General features: G+C 67.4%; 5 protein-coding genes across 8 annotated transcripts; 4 read left to right on the top strand and 1 right to left on the bottom strand.

Annotated features, from left to right (window-relative positions):
* The first annotated feature begins 589 nt into the window (after positions 1–589).
* LOC128154746 (protein FAM107B-like) lies at positions 590–4,008 on the top strand. Of its 3 annotated transcripts, none has more exons than XM_052815790.1 (5): positions 590–896; positions 1,315–1,351; positions 1,944–2,088; positions 2,189–2,327; positions 3,897–4,008. In XM_052815790.1, the coding sequence occupies exons 1-5, from the start codon at positions 714–716 to the stop codon at positions 3,936–3,938; spliced, it is 546 nt and encodes a 181-aa protein (XP_052671750.1). In that variant the 5' UTR covers positions 590–713; the 3' UTR covers positions 3,939–4,008. The 3 variants fall into 3 exon arrangements, with proteins under 3 accessions (XP_052671750.1, XP_052671747.1, XP_052671748.1); XM_052815787.1 differs by lacking the exon at positions 3,897–4,008 and adding an exon at positions 3,169–3,697; XM_052815788.1 differs by lacking the exon at positions 3,897–4,008 and adding an exon at positions 3,101–3,334 and having other exon boundaries at positions 594–896.
* On the top strand, positions 3,999–5,372 carry GPR25 (G protein-coupled receptor 25). Its single transcript, XM_052815786.1, has one exon. It carries the CDS (start codon positions 4,019–4,021, stop codon positions 5,186–5,188), a length of 1,170 nt encoding a protein of 389 aa, XP_052671746.1. The 5' UTR covers positions 3,999–4,018; the 3' UTR covers positions 5,189–5,372.
* A 1,895-nt stretch (positions 5,373–7,267) lies between these two features.
* INAVA (innate immunity activator) lies at positions 7,268–14,000 on the top strand. 2 transcript variants are annotated; one of them, XM_052815122.1, is made up of 9 exons: positions 7,268–7,349; positions 7,983–8,042; positions 8,569–8,693; positions 8,782–8,901; positions 9,123–9,354; positions 10,655–10,708; positions 10,792–11,191; positions 11,833–12,409; positions 13,607–14,000. In XM_052815122.1, exons 2-9 carry the CDS (start codon positions 7,997–7,999, stop codon positions 13,697–13,699), a joined length of 1,647 nt encoding a protein of 548 aa, XP_052671082.1. In that variant the 5' UTR covers positions 7,268–7,349; positions 7,983–7,996; the 3' UTR covers positions 13,700–14,000. The 2 variants fall into 2 exon arrangements, with proteins under 2 accessions (XP_052671082.1, XP_052671081.1); XM_052815121.1 differs by lacking the exon at positions 7,268–7,349 and having other exon boundaries at positions 7,925–8,042.
* A 1,019-nt stretch (positions 14,001–15,019) lies between these two features.
* SHISA4 (shisa family member 4) lies at positions 15,020–18,338 on the top strand. The gene is given in 6 exon segments (XM_052815832.1): positions 15,020–15,205; positions 16,405–16,562; positions 16,564–16,577; positions 17,250–17,383; positions 17,653–17,835; positions 17,930–18,338. Coding segments are annotated over 6 exon segments (609 nt in total). The 5' UTR covers positions 15,020–15,132; the 3' UTR covers positions 17,977–18,338.
* A 670-nt stretch (positions 18,339–19,008) lies between these two features.
* LOC128154707 (myb-related transcription factor, partner of profilin-like) lies at positions 19,009–22,862 on the bottom strand. Its single transcript, XM_052815727.1, has 2 exons — positions 22,202–22,862; positions 19,009–19,724 (listed from the first exon to the last, which is right to left on the bottom strand). Exons 1-2 carry the CDS (start codon positions 22,662–22,664, stop codon positions 19,174–19,176), a joined length of 1,014 nt encoding a protein of 337 aa, XP_052671687.1. The 5' UTR covers positions 22,665–22,862; the 3' UTR covers positions 19,009–19,173.
* Between the last annotated feature and the right edge of the window lie 1,505 nt (positions 22,863–24,367).

Genomic DNA, 24,367 nt, shown 5'->3' with positions numbered 1-24,367 from the left:
CCGGCCTGCGGGAGCAGGCGGCCTCAATCGAGGGCCTATGGTGTGGGGGGGCAACACCAGTACCGCCCAGTACTCGCCCCACCAGCCTCAGTGCACCCGGGCCCCGCTTACCCCCAGTGCGCCCAGGAACTACCAGTGTACCCAGTGCGCTCACCCTGTGCACCCTGTCCCCCAGTAACACCCAGTCCTCCCAGTAACTCTGCAGTGCAACCAGTCCCCATTCTGGCCCCCAGTGACCCCCAGGCTCCCCGGTAACTCCCAGTGTCCCCATAACCCCCCATGGCCCCCAGAGCACCCAGTCCCCATCCCAGCTCTCCCAGTAACCACCAGTCCCCCCAGTAACCAGGGTCCCCCCAAAACCCCCAGTGCCCCCAGTATCCCAGTCCCTCCAGTAATCCCCAGTCCCCCAGTAACTCCCTGTGCCACCCAATCCCCATCCCAGTCCCCCCCACAAACCCTGTCTCTCAAAGGACCCCCAGTGCACCCAGTAACTCCCAGCACCCCCCATAATCCCCACTGCACCCAGTCCCCAACCCAGTTTCCCCAGCCCCCCCAATAATCCTCACAACCCAGTGGGACCAGTGCCCCCAGCAGATCCCAGTGCCCCCAGTGAGACCAGTGGCCCCAGCAGTGGCAGCGGGCACGGTGCCACCAGCCTTGCGCAGGACGTGTCACCGTCCTCTCAGCCCCGTCAGGGCTAATCCCAGGGCTTAATGGCTTTTGCTGATAGGAGTGGGGCCGCCGTCACTGTCGCCGTCACTGGTGGAGCACACGGAGAGAACAGCCGGGCTCGGTGGAGCCAGCACCCGGCCCATGTCCCTGCGTCCCCGGCCTCCCAAGGTGTGGGGACAAGGACCGCCAGCACTGGGGACATGGGGCTGTTGCAGAGCAAGAGGGTGAGTGGTGGCAGCTGGGCCACCCCTGGGCTGGGGGTGGGAGGGAACAACAGAGGCCACCCTGAGACACTTCCCCAGGGAAAACATCTGGCTCTGTCCATGTTCCTACCCCTGGCATTCAGCCTGGGGACCTCTTGCCATCCTTAGGTTCCAGAGTTAATGTGGTGGATATCCATTCTCCTCTCCCTCCCACCACAGCCAGCCCTGAGGTCCCAGGGGGGAGGGACACTGGGGGGTGACTTGGTCCCCGTGGGTGACAGCCATGGATGGACAGAGGATGTCCAGCCCTGGAGAACCCATGGCTGTGCCCCGTCCTGTGCTAGGGAGGATGGGGGTGACGGGCAGGGACCTGGCTCTGTCCCCAGCCTGTGTCACCTGCCGAGTGTCCCTCTCTGACCCTGCTCTTTGCCTTTGCCAGGATGACGACAAAGCCCCGAGGAGCAGCGCGGTGCTGGGTGGGTGCTGCCGGCACCATGGCACGGGGCCGGAGCTGTGGGGCCCGGGGGAATGGGGACCCTGTGGGCGATGGGGACCTGGGGGGTGACGGGGACCTGAGGGGTGATGGGCACCCAATGGGCGGTGGGGACCCCAGGGATAATGAGGACCCCAAGGGACAATGGGGACCCCAAGGGGTAACGGGGACCTCAAGGGATAATGGGAGAATATGGGGACCATAGGGGGGCCTGGGGACAGGGACAGGGACACTTGGGCACGGGATCCTGGAGGGTGCCAGTTGCTGGGGGACAGCGTGTGGGGACCCCAGGCTGTGACACCCCGAGACCCCCAGGCTGGGGGACATGGGGGCTGGTGTCCAGGATCTTGCCCTGTGCTGGCATGTGGCTCTAGGTGAGGGACCCAGGCAGCGTCACCCCATCCCCTGGTGGCCCTGTCCCAGGTTGTCCCATCCCTCGTGGTGACCCCACACCCCAATGACCCCGTCCCCGGTGACCCTCTCCCACGGGTGACCACAGCCCTCCTGGTGACCCATTCCCCGGTGACCCATCCCATGGTGACCTCATCCCCCTGTGACCCCTGCTACCCCTCCAGAGGGTGACAGGAGCGATGTCCTCTCCCCGGACATGGCCACCGATGGCCACGGGGGCCTCATCCAGCCCAGGAAGGTGCCAAACCCAGTGCGGGAGTCCCAGAGCCACCGGGAGCTGCACCGGGAGCTGCTCTTCAGCCACAGCAGGTGAGCAGGGATGGGACCCGGGGTATGGGGACGGGACAGTCCTCGGCTGGGTGGCCAGGTGGGGGTGGCCCCGTTGAAGTCCGTCTGTCTGTCCCCACAGGGGGATCCTGCCCCGGCACAGGGCCGAGCTCCCGCGGGTGCTGGAGAGCCGGCGGCTAAGGCAGCTGAGGGAGGAGCTGCAGGGACCCCCGTCCGACCTGGAGCAGCAGCTGAGGAAACGCCACCAGAGGCTTGAGGAGGTCTGTGCCGTCCCTCTGTCCCCCATCCTTCTGTGTCAGCCGTCCATCCCTACATTCAGCCCAGACCTCCTGCCTTCACCTCTCCCTCTTCCATCCATCCATCCATCCATCCCTCCATCCATCCACCCTTCATCCCTCCCTCCATTCTCCCATCCATCCATGCATTCATCCACCATCCATCCCTTCCTCCCTTCATGCATGCATGTGTCCGTCCATCCATCCACCCATCCATTCACCCATCCATCCCTTCCTCCCTTCATGCATGCATGCGTCTGTCCATCCATCCACCCATCCATCCATCCCTTCCTCCCTTCACGCATGCATACATCTGTCCATCCATCCACCCATCCTTTCTTCCCTTCATGCACACATGCGTCCAATCCATCCATCCATCCGTCCATGTATCCATCTGTCCATCCACCCCCCCATCCACCCACTCCCTCCCCTCCAGCCCCCATCCATTCCTCATTGCCCCACGGATTTGGGGTTTGGCCAAGGGAGGCCACACCATGGGGACAGTTGGGTGATGGCCGAGCTGTTGGGACGGCTGGGTTGAGGAACGGCTGGGGGAGGCTGGACCTGGGGGGTGGCCGAGGGAGGCTGGGTTGGAAGGACGGGTCAAGGGATGGTCAAGGGCGACCAGATCATAGGGACAGCTGATGGAGCCTGGGTTGATGGGACACCCAGGTCAGGAGACGGCTGGGTTGTGGGGACAGTCGAGGGGACCCAGACCGGGACCCATGGCCGTCCCTCCTGGGCCCCACTTACCGCAGCACGAGCGGGAGGCAGCGGCGGGGCCGGATCCGGGCCCTCGCCCCGAGTTCCTTCTGGTGCGGGACAGCCTGAGGAAGATGAAGCTGGCGGAGCCGGGTGCCTGGCAGACGTGAGCAGGAGCTGGCCCGGCAGAGCGGGGGACAGCTGCCCCGGGACCCCCCCCCCGGCGGCACACCGGGCTCCCCCCATCCCCAGCACATCCCAGTGCTGGGAACGGCACCCGGCGCTGTCATTCTGGGAGAGCTCGTGGTCGGGGGCGGCCGTGGGTACCGCTGCCTCGGCGTCCCCAAAGCGGTGAGAACCAACACGCCAAGGGCTGGAATGAGCTGGCAGAGCCGGGGCAGCGCCGGGGGCGGCATGGGGAGGTGGCGGGCAACGGTCTCACCCCGACCTGCACCTGCTCCATCTCTCTCTGACAAAACCCCCATGAAATAAAGGCTTTTCATCTGGTTTTCTTGATGCAAATGTGCTGGGGATGGGGACGGGGACAGCGATGGGGTGGCATTGGCTTGGGTTGATGGCTTGCAGTGGGGACGGAGGGCAGCCATGGTGAAAGAGCTGCAGGGCGGGTTGGTAGCCAGTGGCACGGTTTCTGGTAGTCCCACCAGCCCAGATGCTGGTTGGTGTCCACCCAAGGCCTTCAGCCATTACCTGGTGGCGCGAAGCCTTCCTCCACCCCACCCCCGGTCTTCCTTTCCACCACTCCTTTTTTGGGGGTTTCTTTCTTCTCGTTGTATTTTTTTTTCTGTTTCCAAAATTAAACGCGCTTCACCTCCTGCCCCTTCCACCCTGCAGCCCTTGCCCTGTTGGAAAGGAAGTGCGAGACGCTGTTTTTGAGCAGAGCTCAGATCAACAACCCAACTGCTGGGCGCGGCGAGCACCGCCCTGGGCACCGGGGAGGGTACCTGGCCACTGCCATGGCTCCTGAGGAGCTTGCTGGCTCGGCGGACTACGATTACCCACCAGTAACCAATGTGACGGGGAACCAGGAGGTCTTCTCCAGGTGGGAGGTCTTCTTCACCACTGTCTTTGTCCCCGTCCTCTACTCCTTCATCTTCCTCCTCGGCCTCGTGGGAAACCTCTTCGTCATCGTCCTGATGGCCAAGAAGAGTGGGGGCAAGAGGATGGTGGACACGTTTGTGCTGAACCTGGCAGTGGCCGATGTCATCTTCATCTGCACCTTGCCCTTCTGGGTGGTGGCAGGGGCACGGGGGAACCGCTGGCTGCTCGGTGAAGGGCTCTGCAAGGTAAGCAGCTATGCCATCGCGGTCAACCGCTGCTCCAGCATCCTCTTCCTCACCGCCCTCAGTGTGGAGCGCTACCTGGTCATCAGGAAGGTACTGGACACCAAGATGATGGGTTCCCAGAGGCATGTCCACGTCACCTGTGGCATCATCTGGACCGTGTCCCTCCTCCTGGGTGCCCCGTCCCTGGTGTACCGGCAGCTGGATGGGGACGACTGCTGGGATGAAGATGGAGAGGACTTCAGCCTGGCCATGGTCTTCCTCACCTTCCTCCTGCCCTTGGGGGTCATCTCCTTCTGCTACTGCTCCATCTACTGCCAGCTCCAGCGCCACGTCCGGCTGGGCAGGGGCGTCCGGCGTTCCCACCGTGCCATCGTCACCATTGTCGCAGCCTTCCTCTGCTCCTGGTTGCCCCTCAATGCCTGCAAGGTGCTGCTCTTCTTCCTTGCCAAGGGGACGCTGGTCCTGTCCCAGGGGCAGGAGGTGGCCCTGAGGTGGGTGGTGGCCGGCAGCACCTGCCTGGCCTTCGTTAACAGTTGCGTCAACCCCCTTGTCTATGCCCTGATGGACAGACGCTGCCGTCCCCAATGTCCCTTCGGTCCCCGCGCACCGGGGACGGGTCCCGGCACGGCCACCCCCTCCTCCGCCACCGACTCCAGCCTCCTCTTCGGTGGCTGGATCCGGACCAAGACCACCACCGGCCCCCGGCGCAGGAGCGGGACCGAGCTCCAGCCGGCACTGGGGGTCCTGCGGGGCCACCCCAGGGTGAGTCCTCCCCCCTCCTCCCCAGCGTCCCCGGGTGCCACCGCCGTCCCCCCTGTCCCACCTGGTCCTCAGCTGTAAACGTGGGTCCAAGCCATCCCGGTGCGATTCCCGACGGAGCTGCCGCCCCGTGCTCTGCCTGCAGCCCCGGCGCAGGCAGGAACTGGCCCCCAGGATAAAGCCCCTCCGCCCCATCGCCCCCCGCAGGGATGCTCTTCATAAGGGACGGCTTCAGGAGCAAGAACCTGGTTTTAATTCCAATTTAATCCCAATTAATACAAATTTATCCTTATCACTAATGAAGTATTTTAGTCTTCGAGCTGTTTTTACCACCCGCCGGGGGAAAGGGGGGGGGCTCGGTGCCAGCGGGGCTGCCAGCAGCTCTGCCTGGCGTGGGGCCACACCGAGAAAAAAAACCCCTTTTTTCTCCAAATCTGCCTTTTTTACTCCAAATCTGCCCTTTCCTGGTGCTGCTGGGCTTCCTGCCCCCCCCCCCCCTCTTGTGCTGTTGGGCAAGGGGTGGCTGCAGCAAAGATGGGGTGTCATGTCTGTGTCGTCCCCCCCCCCAATCACAGAGGGACTCGGGGACATCGGGAAGCCGCGGGTGGAGGGGAAGGTTTTGGGGAGTTTGTGGAGGTGCAGGGCACTGCTGCTGCCTGCACTCCTGCCTGCATCTGCCTGGGGCTGGCTTTGCCGTCTGCATGCTTGCTGCGCCTCTCCTCCCTGCACCCTGCCTGCACCCCTGGCCTGTGCCTGCCCTGCTTGCAGCTCTTCCTGCCTGCACCCTGCCTGCAGCCTGCTGGCACCTCTCCTGCCTGCATCCCTGCCTGCATCTCACCCACCTGCACCTGTGCTGTCTGCACGCTTGCTGCTCCTCTTCTGCCTGCAGCCCTTGCCTGCATCTCCCCTGCGTGCACTCTGCCTGCACCCTGCCCTCTCATCCCTGTCCTCGCAGGCTGTGGGACCGTCCCGTGGGGCTGAGACACACTTTCCACCAGCTGCCCCACGCCGGCAGCGCAGGATGTGGCCGACTCACCCGTGCCAGCCGCCCTGATTCATCTCACGCTGCACCGGCGGCTGCGGCAGTGCCGTTCCCACGGCCTGGCACTGCCCTGCTCTGACCCTCGCCTGTCCCCTCCTGCCTGGGACAGGGACGGGGCAGGGACAGACAGGGATGGCGACAGGGACAGGGACAGGACAGGCCGCCTTGGCTCCCCGTGGGTTCCTGCGCCAGGGAAGGGACGGTGGTGGCAGTGCCAGGGCAGCACCGCCAACCTCCCACCCTGCCCGCGCTGCCGGGCTTGGGTCCCTGCCCGCCCCCGGCATTCTGGGGACACCAGCCCCAGGGGAGATCCCCCGGCCACGGGCCATGGCGGGCACAGGGAGCGTGTCCCTGCACTTGGCCTGGCCCCGCCTGGCACCGGGGATGGAGCCTCCACCTCGCACTGTGCCATGGTGGGCCAGGCTGGGCCAGGCTGTGCTGTGCCAGGCCATGCCAGGCAGTGCCATGCTGTGCTGGGCAGTGCCGTGCCATGCTGTGCCAAGTTGCACCATGTTGTGCCATGCCATACCACATCATGCTGTACTGTCCCATGTCATACTATGCCATACCATGCCATGCCATGCCGTGTCATGCCGTGCCTTCCCCTGCCATACTCTTCCATGCCACACTGCGCAGTACATGCTGGACGGTGCCACCCCACCCCACCCAGTGCCATGCTGTGCCGTGCCGTGCTGTGCCAGGTTGCACCTCTGTGCTATGCTGTGCCATACCACACCATGCCGTGCCACACCATACCATACTATGCCATGCCATGTCGTACCATATTGTGCCGTGCCCTGCCATACCATGCCATGCCATGTCGTGCCATGTCATGTTATACCATACCATAGCATGCCATACCGTACCATGCTATGCTGTGCTGTGCCATGCCATGCTGTGCCGTGCCATGCCATACTTTTCCAAGCCATACTGTGCCACACCACACCACACTGTACTTTGCCACCCCACCCCACCCAGTGCCATACGGTGCCGTGCTGTGCCAAGCAGGCAGGCAGGCCCTCACCGTCGTCGTCCGTCATGGGGTGGAGGCCGGGGCGCGTGGGGCGGCGCGGGCGCGGGTGCTGCCGCCGGCGGCAGCCGGGGAAGGTCTTGCTCACCCGCTCCTCCCCTCCGCCTCAAGTCAAAACACGTCCCCGTGTCCCGGGCGCAGCAGAGCCGGCAGCAGCGGCGAGCGCCCAGGTAAGGCATCACCCGCCGGCCCCGCCGCGGACCCCCAGGGACCCCCCACCCTTCCCTGCCTCAGTTTCCCCAAGCCGCTCCACGTCTGGGGGAAACTGAGGCTCGGCAGGCACCAAAGCAATGCAAAAGCAGGGGCGAGCAACACCCTTGCCCCGCTCCCACCCGTTTGCCCCCCCCCAAGAGCAGGGGGGTGTCGGGGTGCTGGGGGGGGATCCGCTTTCCCAGGGCCGGCGGCTGCCCCCAGCCCGGGAGCCGCCTCCAGCCCAGACAGAAAAGAAATCAAAACTGGGAGAGGCGCCCAGTGAAACTGGCCGGGGCGGGAGCAAGGCTCCCCCCGCCCCCCCCCCCCCCGCCGCACCCCGACCACCTTTGCCCCCGGGATGGGTCTCATCCAGGCAACCCCGGCTGCCACGCACGTGTTTGCACACCTTTGTTTATTGTAGGACCTACAAGAAGGCAGGCAAAGCAAACACGGCCTCGCCTTCCTCCCCCTGCCGCCATCACTGGAGCTGGTGGCGGCTGGGAAGGACGGGGTGATGCTGAGGGTTGGGGGCAGTGTGGGGGGGGCTGCACCCATGGGTGCTGCCTGGGGGGTGGCGCGGGGACAAGGCATCTCCCCGCTGTTACCCGTAGGGTCCCGGCCCGGCATGGGGGAGGCAAGCGACACCGACAGCGGGATCATGCTGCATTCGGGTGAGCGCTGGGGGGGTATTTTGGAGGGGGGAAGGTCTTGGGGTGCCCCCATTCCCCATATGTGCTCTTAGAGCATGTCCCCCCCAGCTGAGAACGGAACACTTCAGTGTATGGGGCCACCCTGGGGACACACAAAAGCTCCTCGGGGGGGGGGGTGTTGAGGAAATGGGGGGTTCCCCCGGTTTCGGGGGGGCACCCAAGCGTGGGGGGGGGGGCCCTGGACCAGCTTTGACTCAGCCGGGTTTCACTCAGGGATGGCTGAGTCAGGGCGAAACCTTCCCCGTGTGTCGTCCCCCCCCCCCGCGCTGGGAAATCACGGCTGCCCCAGGGGAGCCTGAGCACCCATGGGTGCTGCTTGGGGAGGGTGTGTGCGGAGCAGGGGGAGCTCACGGCTGCTTTTCCCCTTTCTGGGGTTGGGGGAAACTGAGGCAGGGAGGCTGGGTGGGGGGGTCGTCCGGGTGCATCTCAGCAGGAATCTGCCTGCCCGTCCCTCCATCCGTCCGTCCGTCCGCCCGTCCGTCCCCAGGCCCCGACAGCCCCGTGTCACCCCTGAAGGAGCGGGCGCAGGCAGGGCGCAGGCAGCAGCAGGCGTTGGAAGCCCGGCTGGAGGGCTGCGTGCAGGAGCTGCGGCGGCTCTGCATACGCGAGGCGGTGAGCAGGGCTGGGGGGGGGACACCCTGCCCGAACCCCCCACCACCACCTCCATGGCAGCGGCTCAGTGTCCCCGTGCCGCCCCCAGGAGCTGACGGGGACGCTGCCCTGCGAGTACCCCCTGAAAGCTGGCGAGAAGCCCCCCAAGGTCCGCCGCAGGATCGGTGCTGCCTTCAAGCTGGATGAGACCCTCGTCCTGCGCGGGGCGGTGAGGGGCTCCCTGGGGTGCAAGCGGGGGGGGGGGGGAGCAGTGGGGACCCCTCTCCATCCCGTCCCATCCTGGAGCTGCTGGCGATGTCCAAGCATCACCCGGAGATGTCACCATCGCATGGGAGAAATTCATATTCCCCCTCGTTAGGCAAAGCCTTCGTTAGCGTGCATGTGTGATGGGGGGTGGTGGGGTGCCGAGCGTGTCCCCTCCGTCCCCAGGACCCGCTGAGCGCCCTGGAGCGGGACCTGGCGCTCCAGCTGCAGATCGCCAAGGCCGCCCGGCGCCTCTGCCGAGAGGAGAACATCAGCAAGCGGCTCCGCAAGCGCCGGCAGACGGCGGCACTGCTGGAGGAGCAGAAGCTGAAGGACCTGGAGAACATCCTCAACCAGCGACGGCTCCTGGCCGGTCGAAGGCCCCTGCCTGCCGGCGGTGGAACCGGTGCTGCCGAGGGTGAGCCCTCCCGTGTGCACCCCTCTCGGCTGGTGGCGGCTCGTTTGGGGGATGCTGGAAGTCGGGGAGCTGGAAATGGGTGCAGCTTGGTCGGGTGTCCCTGGTGAATGCACCCCGCTGTGCCATTCCTGGCATGTGCACCCCAGTCCTCCATCCCCAGTGAATGCACTCCACTGGATGCACCCCAATACCCCATCCCCCATGCATGCACCCCAATCTCCCATCCCTGGTGAATGCTCCCCCCGGATGCACCCCAATACCCCATCCCTGGTGCATGCACCCCAATTCCCCATCTCCTGTGAATGCACACCTCTGGATGCCCCCTGAAATGCCATCCCTGGTGCATGCACCCCAATATGCTCTTCCCGTGAATGCACCCCAATCCCCCCACCCTCAGTGAAGGCACCCCAATACGCTCTCCCCGATAGATGCACACCGGTGAACACACCCCAATACTTCATCCCTGTTGAAAGCACCCTCACGAATGCACCCTGATATGTGATTCCCAGTGAATGCACCCAATACTTCATCCCTGCTGACTGCACCCCAATACACCATCCCCAATGATTGCACCCCCCTGAATGCACCCCAATACTTCATCTCTGGTGGTTGCACCCTTGTGAATGCACCCCAAAACTTCATCCCCAGTGCATGCACCCTGATACACCATCCCTGATGATTGCAGTCCCCTGATGCACCCCAATACTTCATCCCCAGTGATTGCACCCCCCTGATGCACCCCAATACTTCATCCCTGCTGATTGCACCCCGATACACCATCCCTGCTGTATGCACCCCCATGAATGCACCCCAATACTTCACCCCTGCTGAATGCACCCCATGACTGCCTCCTGATCTGCCATCCCCAGCGAGTGCCCCCCAACGGGTGGCAGGATTTGGCCCGGCTGCCATGTCCCCATCCCGGTGGCAGCTGTCCAAGCGAGTCCCCGCTCGCCCCTGCATGCGCCTTGGCCTCGGCTCCATCCTCACGGCCCTCCGTCACCCCCTAAGGACCAGGGACATGGTGGCTCCTTCCCTCCTGGTGCCCCCAAACCTGCCCAGCACCCCTCCTCCTGCCCGGCCTGGGCAGGCTGGGAGCTGCCCGCAGTGCCGGCAACGCAGCTCGGCAAAGCCGGCCTGGCCGGTACCGCCACCGTCCCGGAGCGTGTCGGGACAGGCGGCGTGGGAGAGGGGGAGCGGAGGCCTCCGGGGACGCGCTGGGTGGCGGCGGGTGCCGTGGGAGCGTTTTGGCACCCGCCGGCGGCACCGGCACCGTTCTCACCCGTCCCCTGCCCCGCAGAGCTCAGCGCCTCCGACGACAGCTCCCTGTCGGACGCCGTCCTGCTGGAGGAGGGTAAGGGGGCTGTGGGGACCAGGGTGGGGGGGACAGTGCCCCCCAGGTGTCCCCTCCATCCCAACCCTCCACCTCTCCCGCAGAGGAGACGCAGCCGTCGGGACCTGCCACCCCGCGGGGGTCCCCGTCCCCCGAGGAACCCGCCGAGGAGGAGGGGTCGGGGCCCCCGCCGGCTCCCCCCAGCCCCTGGCGGGACACCAGCCTCGACAGACCCTACGAGAAGGCCAAAAAACCCGGCGTTGACCCTGGGGATGGGGAAACCCGGGGTTCCCGGTGCTACCCTGGATCCCCACCGGCTGTCCCCACTGCCCCTTCGGCCCCCGGCAGCCCTGACCCTGCAGCCTCGCCAGCGCCCAGGGCGGGGGACGTCCCTCCCTACCGCTTCGTCCCCATCAGGACCCTGGTGCTGTGCCGGCAGGCGGGCTCCAGCGCTCCCAGCACCCCAGAGCCATCGGGCCGGCGGGGACAGTCCCAGTCCCTGAGGTATGTTCTGTGCATGGCAGGGGGGGACAAGGGCTTCTGCAAGGGGGGATGGAGATAACCCCGTGGGGAGGAGGAAGGAGATAACCCCATGGAGATGATGAAATGAAATCCATGGGGAGGAGGATGGAGATAATCCCATGGGGAGGATGGAGTGAAACCCATAGGGAAGAAGTTGGAGATAACTCCATGGGGAGGATGGAGTGAAACCCACAGGGAGGAGGTTGGAGGTAACTCCATGGGGAGGAGTATGGAGGTGTCCTCATGAGGAGGATGGAGCTAAAGCCATGGGGAGGAGGATGGAGATAACACCAACAGGAGGATGGAACTAACCCTATGGGTAGGATGGAGACAACCTTACGGGGAGGATGGAACTAACCCTATGGGGAGGATGGAGGCAACCCCATGGGGAGGAGGTTGGAGATAACCCTATGTGGAGGATGGACATAAATCCATGGGAAGGAGGATGGAGCTAATCCCATGGGGAGGAGGCTGGAGCTAACCCCGTGGGGAGGCTGCACCCTGCACCCATGGGGTACTCAGCCCCCCACACCCCCTGGCCACCCTTTTCCCGGCTTGCCCTGACTTTTGGGTGGGCGGCAAGAGGAAGGGTCCATCTGCAGCCGCAGCCCTCCTGCCCGCAGGGTGGAAGCGTGCTGGCAGCCCGGTGAGCCGCGGGGCCGCAGCGCTGTACCCCGCCGGCGCCCCACGTACTACACGGTGACGGTGCCCACCTCCTGCATCCCGACCCCCGGCCCCACGCACCACTCCGGCTCCGACGACAGCATCTCCGACCTCTCCAGCATCTCCCACGCCACCTCCCCAGGCAGCAGCAGCCCCGACGTCTCCTTCCCGCGCCCCCCGGTCCCACCGCCTCTCGCCGAACCCGGTTACTACCCCCGGGGCGCCCACCGGTTCCTGCCACCCGCCGGCCCCCCAGCTTTCCTCTACGAGCAGGATCTGGCTCCGTTACGCTACCAACGCCTGGTGCCCTCGCACAGCCGCATCGTGCGCACCCCCTCGCTCAAGGACTATGCGCCGGCGGGCGGCCGGGGGCTCTCCAAGGCGACCGTGACCGAGGAGCTCAAGTCGTGGCACCAGCGCGCCCGGCTGCGGGGTGCCCGTCCCCACTCCCTTGACCGGCAAGGGGCCTTTCGGGGACCCCGTGGTGGGACCACCAGGGACGTGCCCATCACCCGTGGAGTCCTGCCACGGGCTCAGGTAGGGCACGGGGTCCAGCTGGTACAGGGACAGGAGTGGGGACATGGGAGGGTGGGGGGCACCATGGTCCTTGGCCCCATATGGGGATCCCCTGGGTGCTGCCCTCAGGGTGACTGGGCAACATGAGTTGTCACCCTGAGGTGTTTCAGGGACAAGTGGCTCTGGTGGGGTCCCATGAGGTTCCCCAGAGCAGGAGTGGAAAATGGTGAAAAATTCACCATGGGGAAAAATTGAGGTCCAATGACAGGTCCCTGGAGCAGGACCATGGTCTCAGAAGGGTCTTGGGGATGGGACCAAGGTCCTTCAATGTCCTTTGGGGCAGGATGGGGACCCTCTGAGGGTCCCTCTGGGCAGGTCCAGGGACCCACAGGCCAGGCCTGGGGTCCCATGGGGTCCCTGGGGCAGGTGCAGGATCCTAAGGGGGGCCCTTGGGGCAGGACCAGGGTCCTGAGTTGGTCCCACAGGGACGATTGGGGTCCTGAGGGGATCACGGGGGAATTTGGGTCCCGTGAGGGTCCCTTGGGGCAGGACTGGGGACCCCTAAGGGTCCCTGCAATAGGACCAGTGAAGGTCCCATGGGACAGGACCAGGTCCTAAGGGGGTCCCTGGGACAGGGACAGGGTCCCAGAAGGGTCCCTAGGGCAGGATTGGGGTCCTGAGGAAGTCCCACAGCCAGGACCAGGGTCTTGTGAGAGTGTTGGCCACAGGACCAAGGTCCCTGAAGGTCCTTTGGGGCAGGATGGGGACCCTCTGAGGGTCCCTCTGGGCAGGTCCAGGGTGCCACAGGCTGGGCTTGGGGTCCCATGAGGGTCCCTGGGGCAGGTGTGGGATCCTAAGGGGGTCCTTGGGGCAGGACTGGGGGCCCATGAGGGTCCCTCCGGTCACACCCAGGGTCCTACGAGCAGGACCTGGGCTCCCATGCAGGTCCCTGGGGCAGCACCAGGGTGTCCCTGGGCAAGGGGGTCCCTGCAGACATTTTGGGGGCTGGCTCCCTCCCCTCCACCTGGGGGGTCCCACCGGGATGGGTGCATGCCATAGACCTTAGCACACCGGCACGGTGTGAAGGGACAGTCGGGACCTGCAGCTGTGTCCCTGCAAACAGCCCCCCCGCAACCCCTGCCCCGGGATGTGCACCCTGGGGTGCTGCCCTGGTGCGGGGAGGGGGGCTGGCACCCACGGGCTCCTTCTCCCACGCAGGCGCCCCCGATCCACGTCCTGCGGCGCTCCCCGGACGGCGTGCCCGTGCAGGTCTACGTGCCTGAGAACGGCGAGATCGTCACACAAGTGTAAGCGTGGACAACCCCCCACACACCTCGGGAGGGGGGCACAGCCTGGCTGGCCCAGGGACAGTGGGGACCAGGCCGTCCCACGCCCCCCTACCCCAGCATGGGGACACGGGTGGGAGGCGCAGCCGCCCCCCATCAGCAACCCTGGTGTGCGTGGGGCTGGGACGGGGTGGCCGGGGCTGGCCCCCCACTCCGCGTCCCCTCACCGCCACCGTGACCCCGATGCTGATGGTGCCACCGTGATCCTCGATTTGGGGCTTTGGTCTCTAATAAAGGTGGTCGTTGGGGTGCTCCTGTCCTCACCAGCCCCTCGGGACGTGTCGCCTCTGTCCCCAGCCCCATGCCCTGCCGGGTCCCCCCATCCCCTGGATCTGGCACTGGATTGGCATTGCCAGGATCGGGCCCCAGTGGTTTGGGGTCCAGCCGTGCCTCTGTGGGCTTGGGATAGTGATGGGGTGACCCTGGTGCCGAGGGGGCATCCTCCGTCCAGCCGTGCCCCCCAGCACCCAGCAAGCCCTTGGCCCGGCTGGGATGGGGGTGCTAGGAAAGGGGGTGCAGGGGAAGGGAAGGGGTAGAGGGAAAAGATGGGGTGCAGGGGTGCAGGGGAGGGGTGCAGGGGATGGGGAAGGGGTACCGGGGGGTGGACAGGAAGGGTGCAGGGCAAGGGGTGCAAGGCTGGGTGAAGGGACGGGGTGCAGGGGGAGGGGAAATAAGGGGTGCAGGGGAGGGGAAGGGGTAGGAGAAGGGGTGCTGGGAAGGGAAATGGTGGGGAGTGGGGGGGCAGGGCAGGGGTGGGGTGCAGGGCAGGGGCTGTGAAAGGCAGGGCTGCCGGGGGTGGGGAAGGAGAGGGGTGCCGGGGGTGGGGGGGGGCGAGGACGAGCGAAGAGATGGGGTGCAGGGGGAGGGGAAATAAGGGGTGCCGGGGTGGGGAAGGGCAGCAATGGGGCGCGGGGGAGGGCAGTGACGGGGGGGGGGGGCCGGGCCGGGCCGCGGTCCCACCGCCGGCCCCCCCTCCCCGCTCCCCGGCGCAGCCCCGCCCGGCCGTGCCCGTGCCCGCGGGGCCCGGCGGCGCCGCTCCGCCCGGCGGGGGCGGGCGGGGGCCGGGACCGGTGGCTGCGGCGGGAGGTGCCGCGGCGGAGCGGGGGTGGGGGGGGAACCGGGCAGCGACCGAGCGCCGCCGGGCTGCGGCGTCACTGCGGGCCTGCGCCGGCCCCGCACCGGGGCTTCACCGGGACCGGGCTCCCACCCAGCACCGCGGCACCGGCCCCAGCCCCGCGGTACCGGGACAGCTCTGCCGCACCGGGCCCGTTGCCGCACCGCAGCCGCCGCCGCTCCCCCCCCCCCCCGGCCCTAGCCCGGCCCCACCCGCGCCCGGGACAGCGCTGAGCCGGGGCACCGGGCCCGGCCCCGCGCCGCCCCCCCCGGGCCGCCCCCGGGATGGGGCCCGGTGGCACCGGCAGCGGTTGGCCCCTGGCCGGGACCGTGCTGGTGGCCGTGGCCGCCTCGCTGGGTAAGAGACACGGGGGGGTCCTGGGGCACCGGGGGGGGGGAGGGGAGGGGAGGGGAGGGAGGGGGGGACCCGGTGCCACCCTGCGATGGGACCCGGTGCCACCGGCTGTGACCGTGACCGGCGCCCCACCCACACGGTCCCTTTGCACGGGGCTTGCTCGCACCAACGTGGCCCACTGGGCACTGTGCCCCCCCCCATACCGCACCCCATTTGCCGCTTTTGGGGTGTCCCGGGAGCAGCGCGCACGGAGCCAGTGGCCGTTCGAGCCAGGTTGCCCGGTCCCAGGGGATTTGGGTGCTTCCCACGCACCCGGCCCGTGCCTCAGTTTCCCCACTTGACTCTGAGCTGGCGTGGTCCCACTGGGTGGTGAGCGAACCCCGTATGAGACCCCTGAGAAGCCACTTGGAGCTGGTGGGGAGCGAGCTGGAAGCCCCGAGGGAAGCCGCCCAAGCCTGGTGCCTCCAGCCGCCCCCCAGGCCTCGTCCCGGGGCTATTTCTGGAGCGCAGGTGGTTCTGGCCAGAAATAGAGCTGGGAGGCGTTGCTGGAGCGGCCGGGCAGGGAGGGGGCCTGGGGGGGCTGGGAGCTGGGTGTGAGGGAGCGGCGTTCTCAGGGATGTGGGGCAGGATGGAGTGGGGTCGGGGCAGGGGACATGGGGCAGGATGGAGGGGGGTCGGGGGGGACATGGGACACGGGGCAGGATGGACCAGGATCCAGGGGATTGTGGGGCAGGATGGACCGGAGTATGGGGGCAGATGGGGCAGGATGGAGCAGGGTATGGGGGGGACATAGGGGCAGGATGCAGTGGGGTGTGGGGATCCATGGGGCAGGATGCAGTGGGGTGTGGGGGGACATGAGGCAGGATGGAGTGGGCTACAGGAGGATGTAGGGCAGGATGGAGTGGGGTACAGGGGACAGGGAGACAGGATAGAGCAGGGGATGGGGGGATGGGGGCAGGGTGGAGCAGGGTACAGGGGGGGACTTGGGGCAGGGTGGAGCAGGATACGGGGGGACATGGGGCCAGGATGCAGTGGGCTATGGGGGGGGACAGGGCACAGAGCAGGGTGCAGTGGGGTGCGGGCTGTTCCCCTGAGACAGCATTTGGGGGATGGAGGACGTGGGCTGATGCCGGCACCACTGGGGGTGGCGGTGGCCGGGCTGGCGGTTCCCCGAGGCCCCGGTGACGGACAGTTGTCCCCAGCTGCGGGCGGCGAGGACTGCCTGTGGTACGTGGACAGGAACGGCTCCTGGCACCCCGGCTTCGACTGCGACTTCTTCACCTTCTGCTGCGGCACGTGCCACCAGCGGTACTGCTGCCGTGACCCCCTGCGCCTGCTCACTGAGCGCCAGCAGCGTCACCTGCCTCGCCTTCAGGTGCCGGGTGCTGGGGACGGGTGCCGAGCCGCAGCGATGAGAGCCGGGTGCTTGCCTTTGGCTACTGGGCCCTGGGGACTGGATGCTGGGTGCTGAGCGTTGGGTACTGGATACAGGGCGCTGGGTGCTGTGCACTGGTCCTGGCACTGGGCAGTGGTACTGGGTGCTGGGCCCTGGTATTGGGTGTTGGGGGCTGGGTGCTAGGCCCTCGTACTGGGTGCTGGGCAGTGGGTGCTGGGCACTGCTACTGGGTGTTGGTGCTGGGCCTGGGCACCGGTACTGGGTGCTGGGCATTGGATGCTGGGCACTGCTGCTGGGTGCTGGGCGCTGCTACTGGGTGTTGGCGCTGGGTACTGGGTACTGGGCAGTGTGCTGGGCCCTGGGCACTGGTACTGGGTGCTGGACAGTGGTACTGGATGCTGGGCAGTGGTACCGGTCATTGGTACTGGGTGCTGGGCACTGGTACTGGGCAGTGGCGCTGGGTGCTGGGCACTGGGTGTTGTCTGGACATCCCTGTCCCTCTGGTCCCCAGCTGGGTGCTCCAAGGGTGCCCCTTGGTGCTGCGGGCACTGGTGTGACTGGGTGGGGGGGAGGTACCCTGCGGGGAGGGGGGGCTGCCCCGGGTGCCCCCTCCCAGGCCCCGCTCCCCCACGTCCCCGCGGTGTCCCGTAGCCCCAAGACCATCGCGGGCATCGCCTCGGCTGTGGTGCTCTTCATCGCCATCGTCACCACCATCGTCTGCTGCTTCATGTGCTCCTGCTGCTACCTGTACCAGCGCCGGCAGCACCTCCGCACCCCATTGCAAGGTCGGGGGGGGATTTGGGGTGCAGGGTGGGGGCCTGGAGGGATGCAGGGGGGGATCGGTGTGCAGGGGCGGGCACTTGGGGGTGTGTGTGTGGGGATATGGGTGCTGGGGGAGGGCACTGGAGTGGGTGCTGCTGAGATCACCCTGGTGCCCACCGCCATCCCCTGCCCCCCCCCGAGGGCCACGGACACCCGTGGGCACAGCCGGGCTCTGTCCCCATCCCCGTCCCTGTACCAGGGTGCCATAGCCCCCACCCCGTCTCTCCCGCAGGCGCAGAGATCCCGCTGTCCAGCTACCCCCCTGCAGCCCCCCCAGCCCCCTTCCCCATGGACCCCAAAGCTGGCCCCGTGCCCCCCCAGCCCGGCTTCGCCCCCATGGCTGTGTACCCGCCGGCCGGCCCTGCTGCCCAGTACCCGCTGTACCCCTCCGGCCCGCCCGTCTACAACCCCACAGGTGAGCACTGGGGGGGACACACGACACCCCCCTATTCCCCTGGGGGGCACGGTGGCTTTGCGGGGGCTGACACCCTGTCCTGCTCCCCCCGCAGCACCTCCGCCCTATGTCGCGGTACAGCCCAGCTACCCCGGAGCCTGAGCACCCACGGGGACCCTGGCACCCTCCTCCCACCGCCGGCCAGTGGGGCCGGGCTGGGGACCCTTGTCCCCCCACCCTGGGGCCGGGAGGGTGCCACGGCTGTGGCAGGATCAGGCCCTTCCCGGCCGTCCCGCGGATGACCCCGTGCCGGCAGCACAGGGCGGCTCTTGTCCCACACACTGGGCCCTTTGTGGGTGCCTCCAGCCTGGCTCTGGGTGCCAACGGCCCCGTGCACCCATGGGGGGGATGCCCGGGGGCCCCCCGAGGGCCGTGCATCACCGCACCCCTGCACGCCCGCGTCTGGATTTGGCCTTGGCTCTTCCCTGCCGGGGTCGGCATTAAACCACGTCTTGTACCCCACAGCCCGGTGTCGTCTCGGTGGCTCCGTGCCAGGGGTGGGGGGGTGTTGGGGAGGGTGCAGAGCCCTGCACCCCTCCCCAGGGAGCTGTAAGGGGGGGGCTGCGGCTTTTGCCCCTTCCCCTTCCGCTGCCAGGGCTTCTCCATCCAAAAATTGGGTTGGGATGGATAATTCTCACCAAACCAGCCGCCAGCATGAGCCAGCACAGGAGTGCTGCTGCCCGCCCAGCCCCACTGCTCAAAACTGGGGCGTGAAACCACCCCCAGCAGCATTTTGGGTCAGAAAGCAGCAAATTCCACCCTGGGATGGGGGCTGTGGGCACAAGGCCAATTCCTCCATCCACCCCCCACCCCAGTCCCGAATTGCTGGAGCCGGGACTCATCTCCCTTTGCAGCCGGCGGCGAGGAACAGGCGCTGGGGGAGCGTGATTCACCCCTGCTATTTTGGACGGCTGCTCCCGGTGTGATTCACCCCCGCCCCTGCACCGTTGCTGGGAAGGGGGGAGGTTCAGCCACCGGCTACATTTGGGACCGCTGAGTCCATTGCTCCTGGTGGGGGAAAAGCCACGCAGACCCCCCCGCTGGAGGCAAACCACTGCCCCATCTCCCAGGGGACTGCGGCTCCCAGCATCCCATCGCCCCCCAAAACCCTGCAAAGAACCCGGGAAGGGGAGAGCCAGGGGGGGCAGCTCTGAGTTTTATTTAAGTGGGATGGAGGGGAAAAAAAAAAAAAAAAAAAAATAAAAGAAGCAAGGCGGGCGCTGGGGGTGGGGGGGTGGAAAGTTGTCCCCAGGGCGGTCCCCGCCGGCCATGGGCGCACACAGCCAGCTGCGTGGGGGCTCAGGGTTTGGGGACCGCCTGCTCCCGGAGGTAGAGGTCACGGATTTCGGCCAGGCTCCGGCTGAGGCCGCCCAGTGCCTGGGCAATGACGCGCAGGACGGAGGTGGTCTCCCGGCGGCTCTCGGCGTATTCCCGTCGGAAAGCTCGCATCTCCTGCACCAGCCGTTCGTTAGACTGGACGATGCGTTTTTCGGCCGGGGTGAGCTGGGTACAGTCGGGTGCCCCGTCCGACAGCCCCGTCGTCCCGGGGGGGCCCGGTTCGCCTGCGCCGCAGTTATTGAGATGCTCGGCCTCTTGCTCGAAGAGGATGCTCGGGAAATCGGAGCCCAATGGCTCCTGCTGCCCACCCAGCTCGCCGAGGGAGAGTTCGGGGGGCGCGGGGCGTGGGGGGCTCCGGCTCCAGCCTTCGCACAGCTCGCCAGGCGGGCGGATGCCGGTGCGGGGTAGCCGGCGGTCGGCGCCGCGGCTGGGGACGCTGTTGGCAGCCGGGCTGTGGAAGGGCTCAGTCTTCACCTCCACCGGCTCCTCCTTCACCGGCTCCTCCTTGACGCCTGCGGGACGGACGGAGAGTGCGGGGCAGCTGGCGGGACCCCCCATCTTCCCAGCACCCCACGGACCGAACGACCCGACCCCCTTCTGCCTGTGCTTCCTCCGTCCCTGTCTCCCTTGTCCCCATCCCTGTACTCCCATGTCCCCTCTCCCGCACCTGGTCATGGTCCCATCTATACGTACATATGCCTATAGCCCCGTGTCCCTCATCCGTGGTCCAGCCCCATCCCATGTCCCTTGCCCCTCTCCTGGTCCCAGTACTCCCATATCCCTGTCCTAAATGTCGTCCCCCCATGTCCCTGCGTGGTCCTGGTACCCCCATGTCCCTATCCTGGTCCCCACATGTCCCTGTCCTGTTCCTAGCCCCCTCTTATCCCTGTCCTGGTCCCGGTACCCCCCGTCCCCTTGTCCCTGTCCTAATCCCAGTCGCCCATATCCCTGGCCTGATCCCGGTATCCTCCTGTCCCAATCCCAGTGCCGCTGTCCCTTGTCCCCGCCCTGGTCCATGTCCCCCCATGTCCCTGTCCTGATTCTGGTCCCCTCATGCTGCTGTCTCAGCCCTGGTACCCCTGTCCCTGTCCTGGTCTCAGTCCCTTCCTCTTGCTGTCCTGGCCCAGTTCCCCCCATGTCCCTGACCTGGTCTCAGTGCTCCTGGCCCTGTCCTGGTCCCCTGCACTGGTGCCCTGTCCCTTGTCCCTGTCATGGTTCCAGTGCCTCATGTCACCAGCCAGATCCTGGTATCCTCCTGTCCTGGTCCCAGTGCCCCTGTTGCTGTCCCTGTCCCCTATGTCCCTGTCCTCCCATGTCCCTGTCCCCCATCCCTGTCCCAGTCCTCCATGTCCCTGTCCTTCTCCCCTGTGTCTGTGTCCCCTCCATGTTCCTGCCCTCCTGTCCCTGTCCTGATCCTCCTCCCTGTCCCTGCCCCAGTCCCTCCATGCACCTGTCTTGGTCCCAGTGCCCTGGTTCCAGTTTCCCCCACGTCCCAGGCCCAGGCCCTCATGTCCCTGCCCCAGTTCCCTCATGTCTGTGTCTCCATCCCAGTGCCCCCATGTCCCTTCCCTGTTCCTGTGTCTGTGTCCCTGTCTTGGTCCCCCATGTCCCTGCCCCAGTTCCTGCATGCTCCTGTCCTGGTCCCAGTGCCCCCACATCTCTGTCCCCTCATGTTCCAGTTCCAGTCCTCCATGTCCCTGCCCTGGGCCCCCATGTCTGTGTCCTGGGCCCCCACGTCCCGGTCCCAGTGCACCTGACATGGTCCTGGTCCCCCTGCATCCTGGTCCACGTCCCCCCGTGTCCTGGTCCCCATCCCTCCACCCTCCTGTCCTGGTCCCGGTCTCCTGTGTCCCTGGCCCAGTCCTCCATGTCCCTGTCCTGTTCCCCTGTGTCTGTGTCCTGGTCCCCCCCCCATCCTGGTCCTGGTCCCCTCTGCCCCTGTCCCAGTCCCTCCACGCACCTGTCCTAGTCCTAGTGCCCCCATGTCCCTACCCCCACATCCCTGTCCCAGCCCTCCATGTCCCTGCCTTGGTCCTCTGTATCCATGTCCTGGTCCCCCATGTCATGGTCCCAGTGTCCCTGTCCCAGTCCCTCTGCACACCTGTCCTAGTCTCAGTGTCTTGGTCCTGGTCCCCCCCATCCTGGTCCTGGTCTCCTCTGTCCTTGTCCCAGTCCCTCCATGTCACTGTCCTGGTCCCCCACATCTGTGTCCTGGTCCCCAGTGTCCTGGTCCCATTGCCCCATCACAGTCCCGGTCCCCACACACCCGGGTCCCAGTGCCCCTGTGTCCCTGCTCCAGTCCCTCCATGTCCCTGTCCTGTTCCCCCGTGTCCATGTTCCGGTCCCCCCATGTCCTGGTCCTGGTCCCCTGTGTTCCTGCCCCTGTCCCTCCACATCCCCATCCTGGTCCCAGTGCCCCCATGTCCCTGCCCCTGTCACTCCATGTTCCCGTCCTGGTACCCCACGTCTGTGTCCTGGTTCCCCATGTCCTGGTCCCCATCTCCTGTGTCTGTGTCCTGGTCCCCCTCTGTCCTGCTCCTGGTCCCCCATGTCCCTGTCCCAGTTCCTCCATGTCCCCGTCCCAGTCCCCCACGCCTGTGTCCTGGTCCCCAATATCCTGGTCCTGGTCCCCTGTGTCCCTGCCCCTGTCCCTCCACATCCCCATCCTGGTCCCAGTGCCCCTGTGTCCCTGCCCCTGTCCCTCCACGTCCCCGTCCTGGTACCCCACGTCTGTGTCCTGGTTCCCCACATCCTGGTCCCCGTCTCCTGTGTCTGCGTCCCGGTCCCCCTCTGTCCTGCTCCTGGTCCCCCGTGTCCCTGTCCCTCCACGTCCCCGTCCCGGTCCCCCTCTGTCCTGCTCCTGGTCCCCCGTGTCCCTGTCCCTCCACGTCCCCGTCCCGGTCCCCCTCTGTCCTGCTCCTGGTCCCCCGTGTCCCTGTCCCTCCACGTCCCCGTCCCGGTCCCCCCCGCCCCCGCCCCCCGCACCCACCGTGCGGCGCCACCACCTCGACGCCGAGGAGCGGCGGGTCGATGCCGGCGGTGCCCCGCGGTCCCCAACCGGGAGCGGGCCCGGGGCCGAGCTCCGGCGGGCCGGGGCCGGAACCGTTGCCGTTGCCGTTGCCGTTACCGACTCTGACGGCCGGGCGAGCGGCGGGCGCCTGCCTCTCCTGCCGGTGCCGGGTGATCTTATCGTTGGCCCGGCGGCGCAGCCCCCGCCAGCGGTTCTTCACCTCGCCGATGTCGCGCTGGTTGCGGCCGGCGGCGTTGATCTTGTTGGTGATGCGCCACCAGATCTTCTGCTTCTCGTAGGCGTTGACGGTGCTGGCGGCGGCGCCGAAGAGCAGCTGCTCGTACTTGAGCACCTCGCTCATCAGGATGTCGATCTCCTGTAACGTGAAGTTCGGCTTCCGTTTCAGCAACCCCCGCCGCGCCCCGCCGCCTCCCGCCGCCATGCTCCTCGCCACCACCGCCGCCGCCGCCGCCGCCGCCGCCGCCGCCGTCTCCTCCTCATGGCGCCGCCCCGCCGCCCATCGCCCCGCCGCCGCGCCTTTTGTCTTGCGCCGTCTCCCCGATACCGAGCGCCCCGCCGAGCCGAGCCGAGCCGAGCCGAGCGGAGGAGCGGAGCGGAGCGGGGCCGGTAGCACCGCGCCCCCTGCCGGCCGCCGCCGCGCACCGCCGCTCCGGTACGGCTCCGGTACCGCCCCCTGCCGGGAGCCCCCCTCCCGGTGCGTTATGGCGCCCCCTGCCGGGCCCCGACGGCCGCTGCCGGGCCCCGTCGTCGTCGCCCCGCCCCGCGCCCCCGGTTCTCACCGGTGCGCGGTCGACGGCGGGTGCCCGGTTCGGGGTGTCCCAATGGTGCCGGGGTTGGCGGGACCGGGGACGGGGGCGTCCCGCGGTTCCCGGTTGGGGGTCCCCGCTGGCTCCCGGCTGCCCGCACCGGGGGGAGGGTGGCTCTGGGGGCCGCCCGGGGCAGAGCACCCCAGGGGTCCCCAAACAGCCCCATCGCGCTCCGCGGCACCCCCGGGGCACCGCGCTCCTCCCCGCCCCGCCGCCCCGTCCCCTCCCGGCTGAGCGGTGGGTGCCCGGAGCGGCGGGGGGGGGGGGGGGGGGCACGGCACGGGGGGCACGATGCCCTCCCGCAAAATGCCCAAATACCGGCATTTCGCCCGGTTTTGGGAGCCGCGGCTCGGCCTCGCAGCCTGTCGCCGTGGGGGGGGGGGAGTGTCCCCGAGCCAGTGGGGACCCCCCCGGGGGTCACCCAGGTGCCCGCCTGCACCCCGAATCCAGCCCCCGGCATGGTGGGTCCCACCCCGGGGAACGGTGGGCCTTGGAGAGCCCCCAGTGGAGTTCTGGGTGACCCCGGCGGTTTGGGGGTGACCCTGGGGCAGCCCCGGGGTGCCCAGTTCTGGGTGACCCCGGGGGTTTGGGGGGGTCTCTGCGTGGCTCCAGGGTGCCCAGTTGTGGGTCTCCGGCAGCGGCAGGGTGCCCCGTTTGGGGGGTTCTGGGTGGGTGGGTGACCAGGGACACCCGGGTTGGGGTGTCTGAGTGGTCCCAGCGTGCCCAGTTTGGGGTGGTTGCATGGTTCGGGATGGCCCCAGTGCACCCAGTTCAGGTGGCCCTATGGTGTGGCCATGGGTGCGGGGAGAGGCGAGAGAGCTGCCCCGGGGGGGGGGGGGGCGAGCCCATTTCCTGCCCCCCCCCCCACCGTGTCACTGCTCCTGGGGACCCCGGGGTGCAGAACGGTCCCCGAGGCGGGGGAAGCGTTGGGTGAGCTTTATTGCTGATGCAGTGGCCGCAGTCGTACAAATCGCGAACGAGGCTTCACGCTGGGAAGGTGCGGGGGGGTGGGGGGTGGGGCAGGGGGTTGGAGGGACATCGCGTGGCCCCCAAAACCCATTTCAGGGGGAGGCAACATCCCTACCCAGCCCCGTGCCCACGGGTGGAGGTGTGGGCAGGGCTGTTGGTGGCACTGGCAGCGCAGGCAGCTGCTGCCACATGCCACCCCCTTGCTCTTGTGTCCCCCCCGCCCCCCCGGGGGAGAATTTTGTTTCCACATGGGGGGCAGGTGGCGTGGTCAGGTGTGGGGTCAGGAAGGTGGTGGGTCAAGAAAAGGGACCTGACCCCCCCCAAACCTAAATTGGGCTGAAAAGCCTGC

Source organism: Harpia harpyja, chromosome 19, assembly GCF_026419915.1.
Source record: "Harpia harpyja isolate bHarHar1 chromosome 19, bHarHar1 primary haplotype, whole genome shotgun sequence".
NCBI classification, from domain to species: Eukaryota; Metazoa; Chordata; class Aves; order Accipitriformes; family Accipitridae; genus Harpia; species Harpia harpyja.
This window is presented reverse-complemented; position numbering and strand designations above follow the sequence as displayed.

Bases quoted from the DNA above. Each gene is read 5' to 3' on its own strand.
- LOC128154746 (XM_052815787.1), top strand. From the start codon at position 714: ATGGCTTTTGCTGATAGGAGTGGGGCCGCCGTCACTGTCGCCGTCACT. The intron at 897-1,314 runs GTGAGTGGTGGC...TGCCTTTGCCAG, and splicing joins GGCTGTTGCAGAGCAAGAGG to GATGACGACAAAGCCCCGAG. The intron at 2,089-2,188 runs GTGAGCAGGGAT...CTGTCCCCACAG, and splicing joins CTGCTCTTCAGCCACAGCAG to GGGGATCCTGCCCCGGCACA.
- GPR25 (XM_052815786.1), top strand. From the start codon at position 4,019: ATGGCTCCTGAGGAGCTTGCTGGCTCGGCGGACTACGATTACCCACCA.
- INAVA (XM_052815121.1), top strand. From the start codon at position 7,925: ATGGGTGCTGCCTGGGGGGTGGCGCGGGGACAAGGCATCTCCCCGCTG. The intron at 8,043-8,568 runs GTGAGCGCTGGG...GTCCGTCCCCAG, and splicing joins CGGGATCATGCTGCATTCGG to GCCCCGACAGCCCCGTGTCA. The intron at 8,694-8,781 runs GTGAGCAGGGCT...TGCCGCCCCCAG, and splicing joins GGCTCTGCATACGCGAGGCG to GAGCTGACGGGGACGCTGCC.
- LOC128154707 (XM_052815727.1), bottom strand. From the start codon at position 22,664: ATGGCGGCGGGAGGCGGCGGGGCGCGGCGGGGGTTGCTGAAACGGAAG. The intron at 19,725-22,201 runs GTGGGTGCGGGG...TCCGTCCCGCAG, and splicing joins CGAGGTGGTGGCGCCGCACG to GCGTCAAGGAGGAGCCGGTG.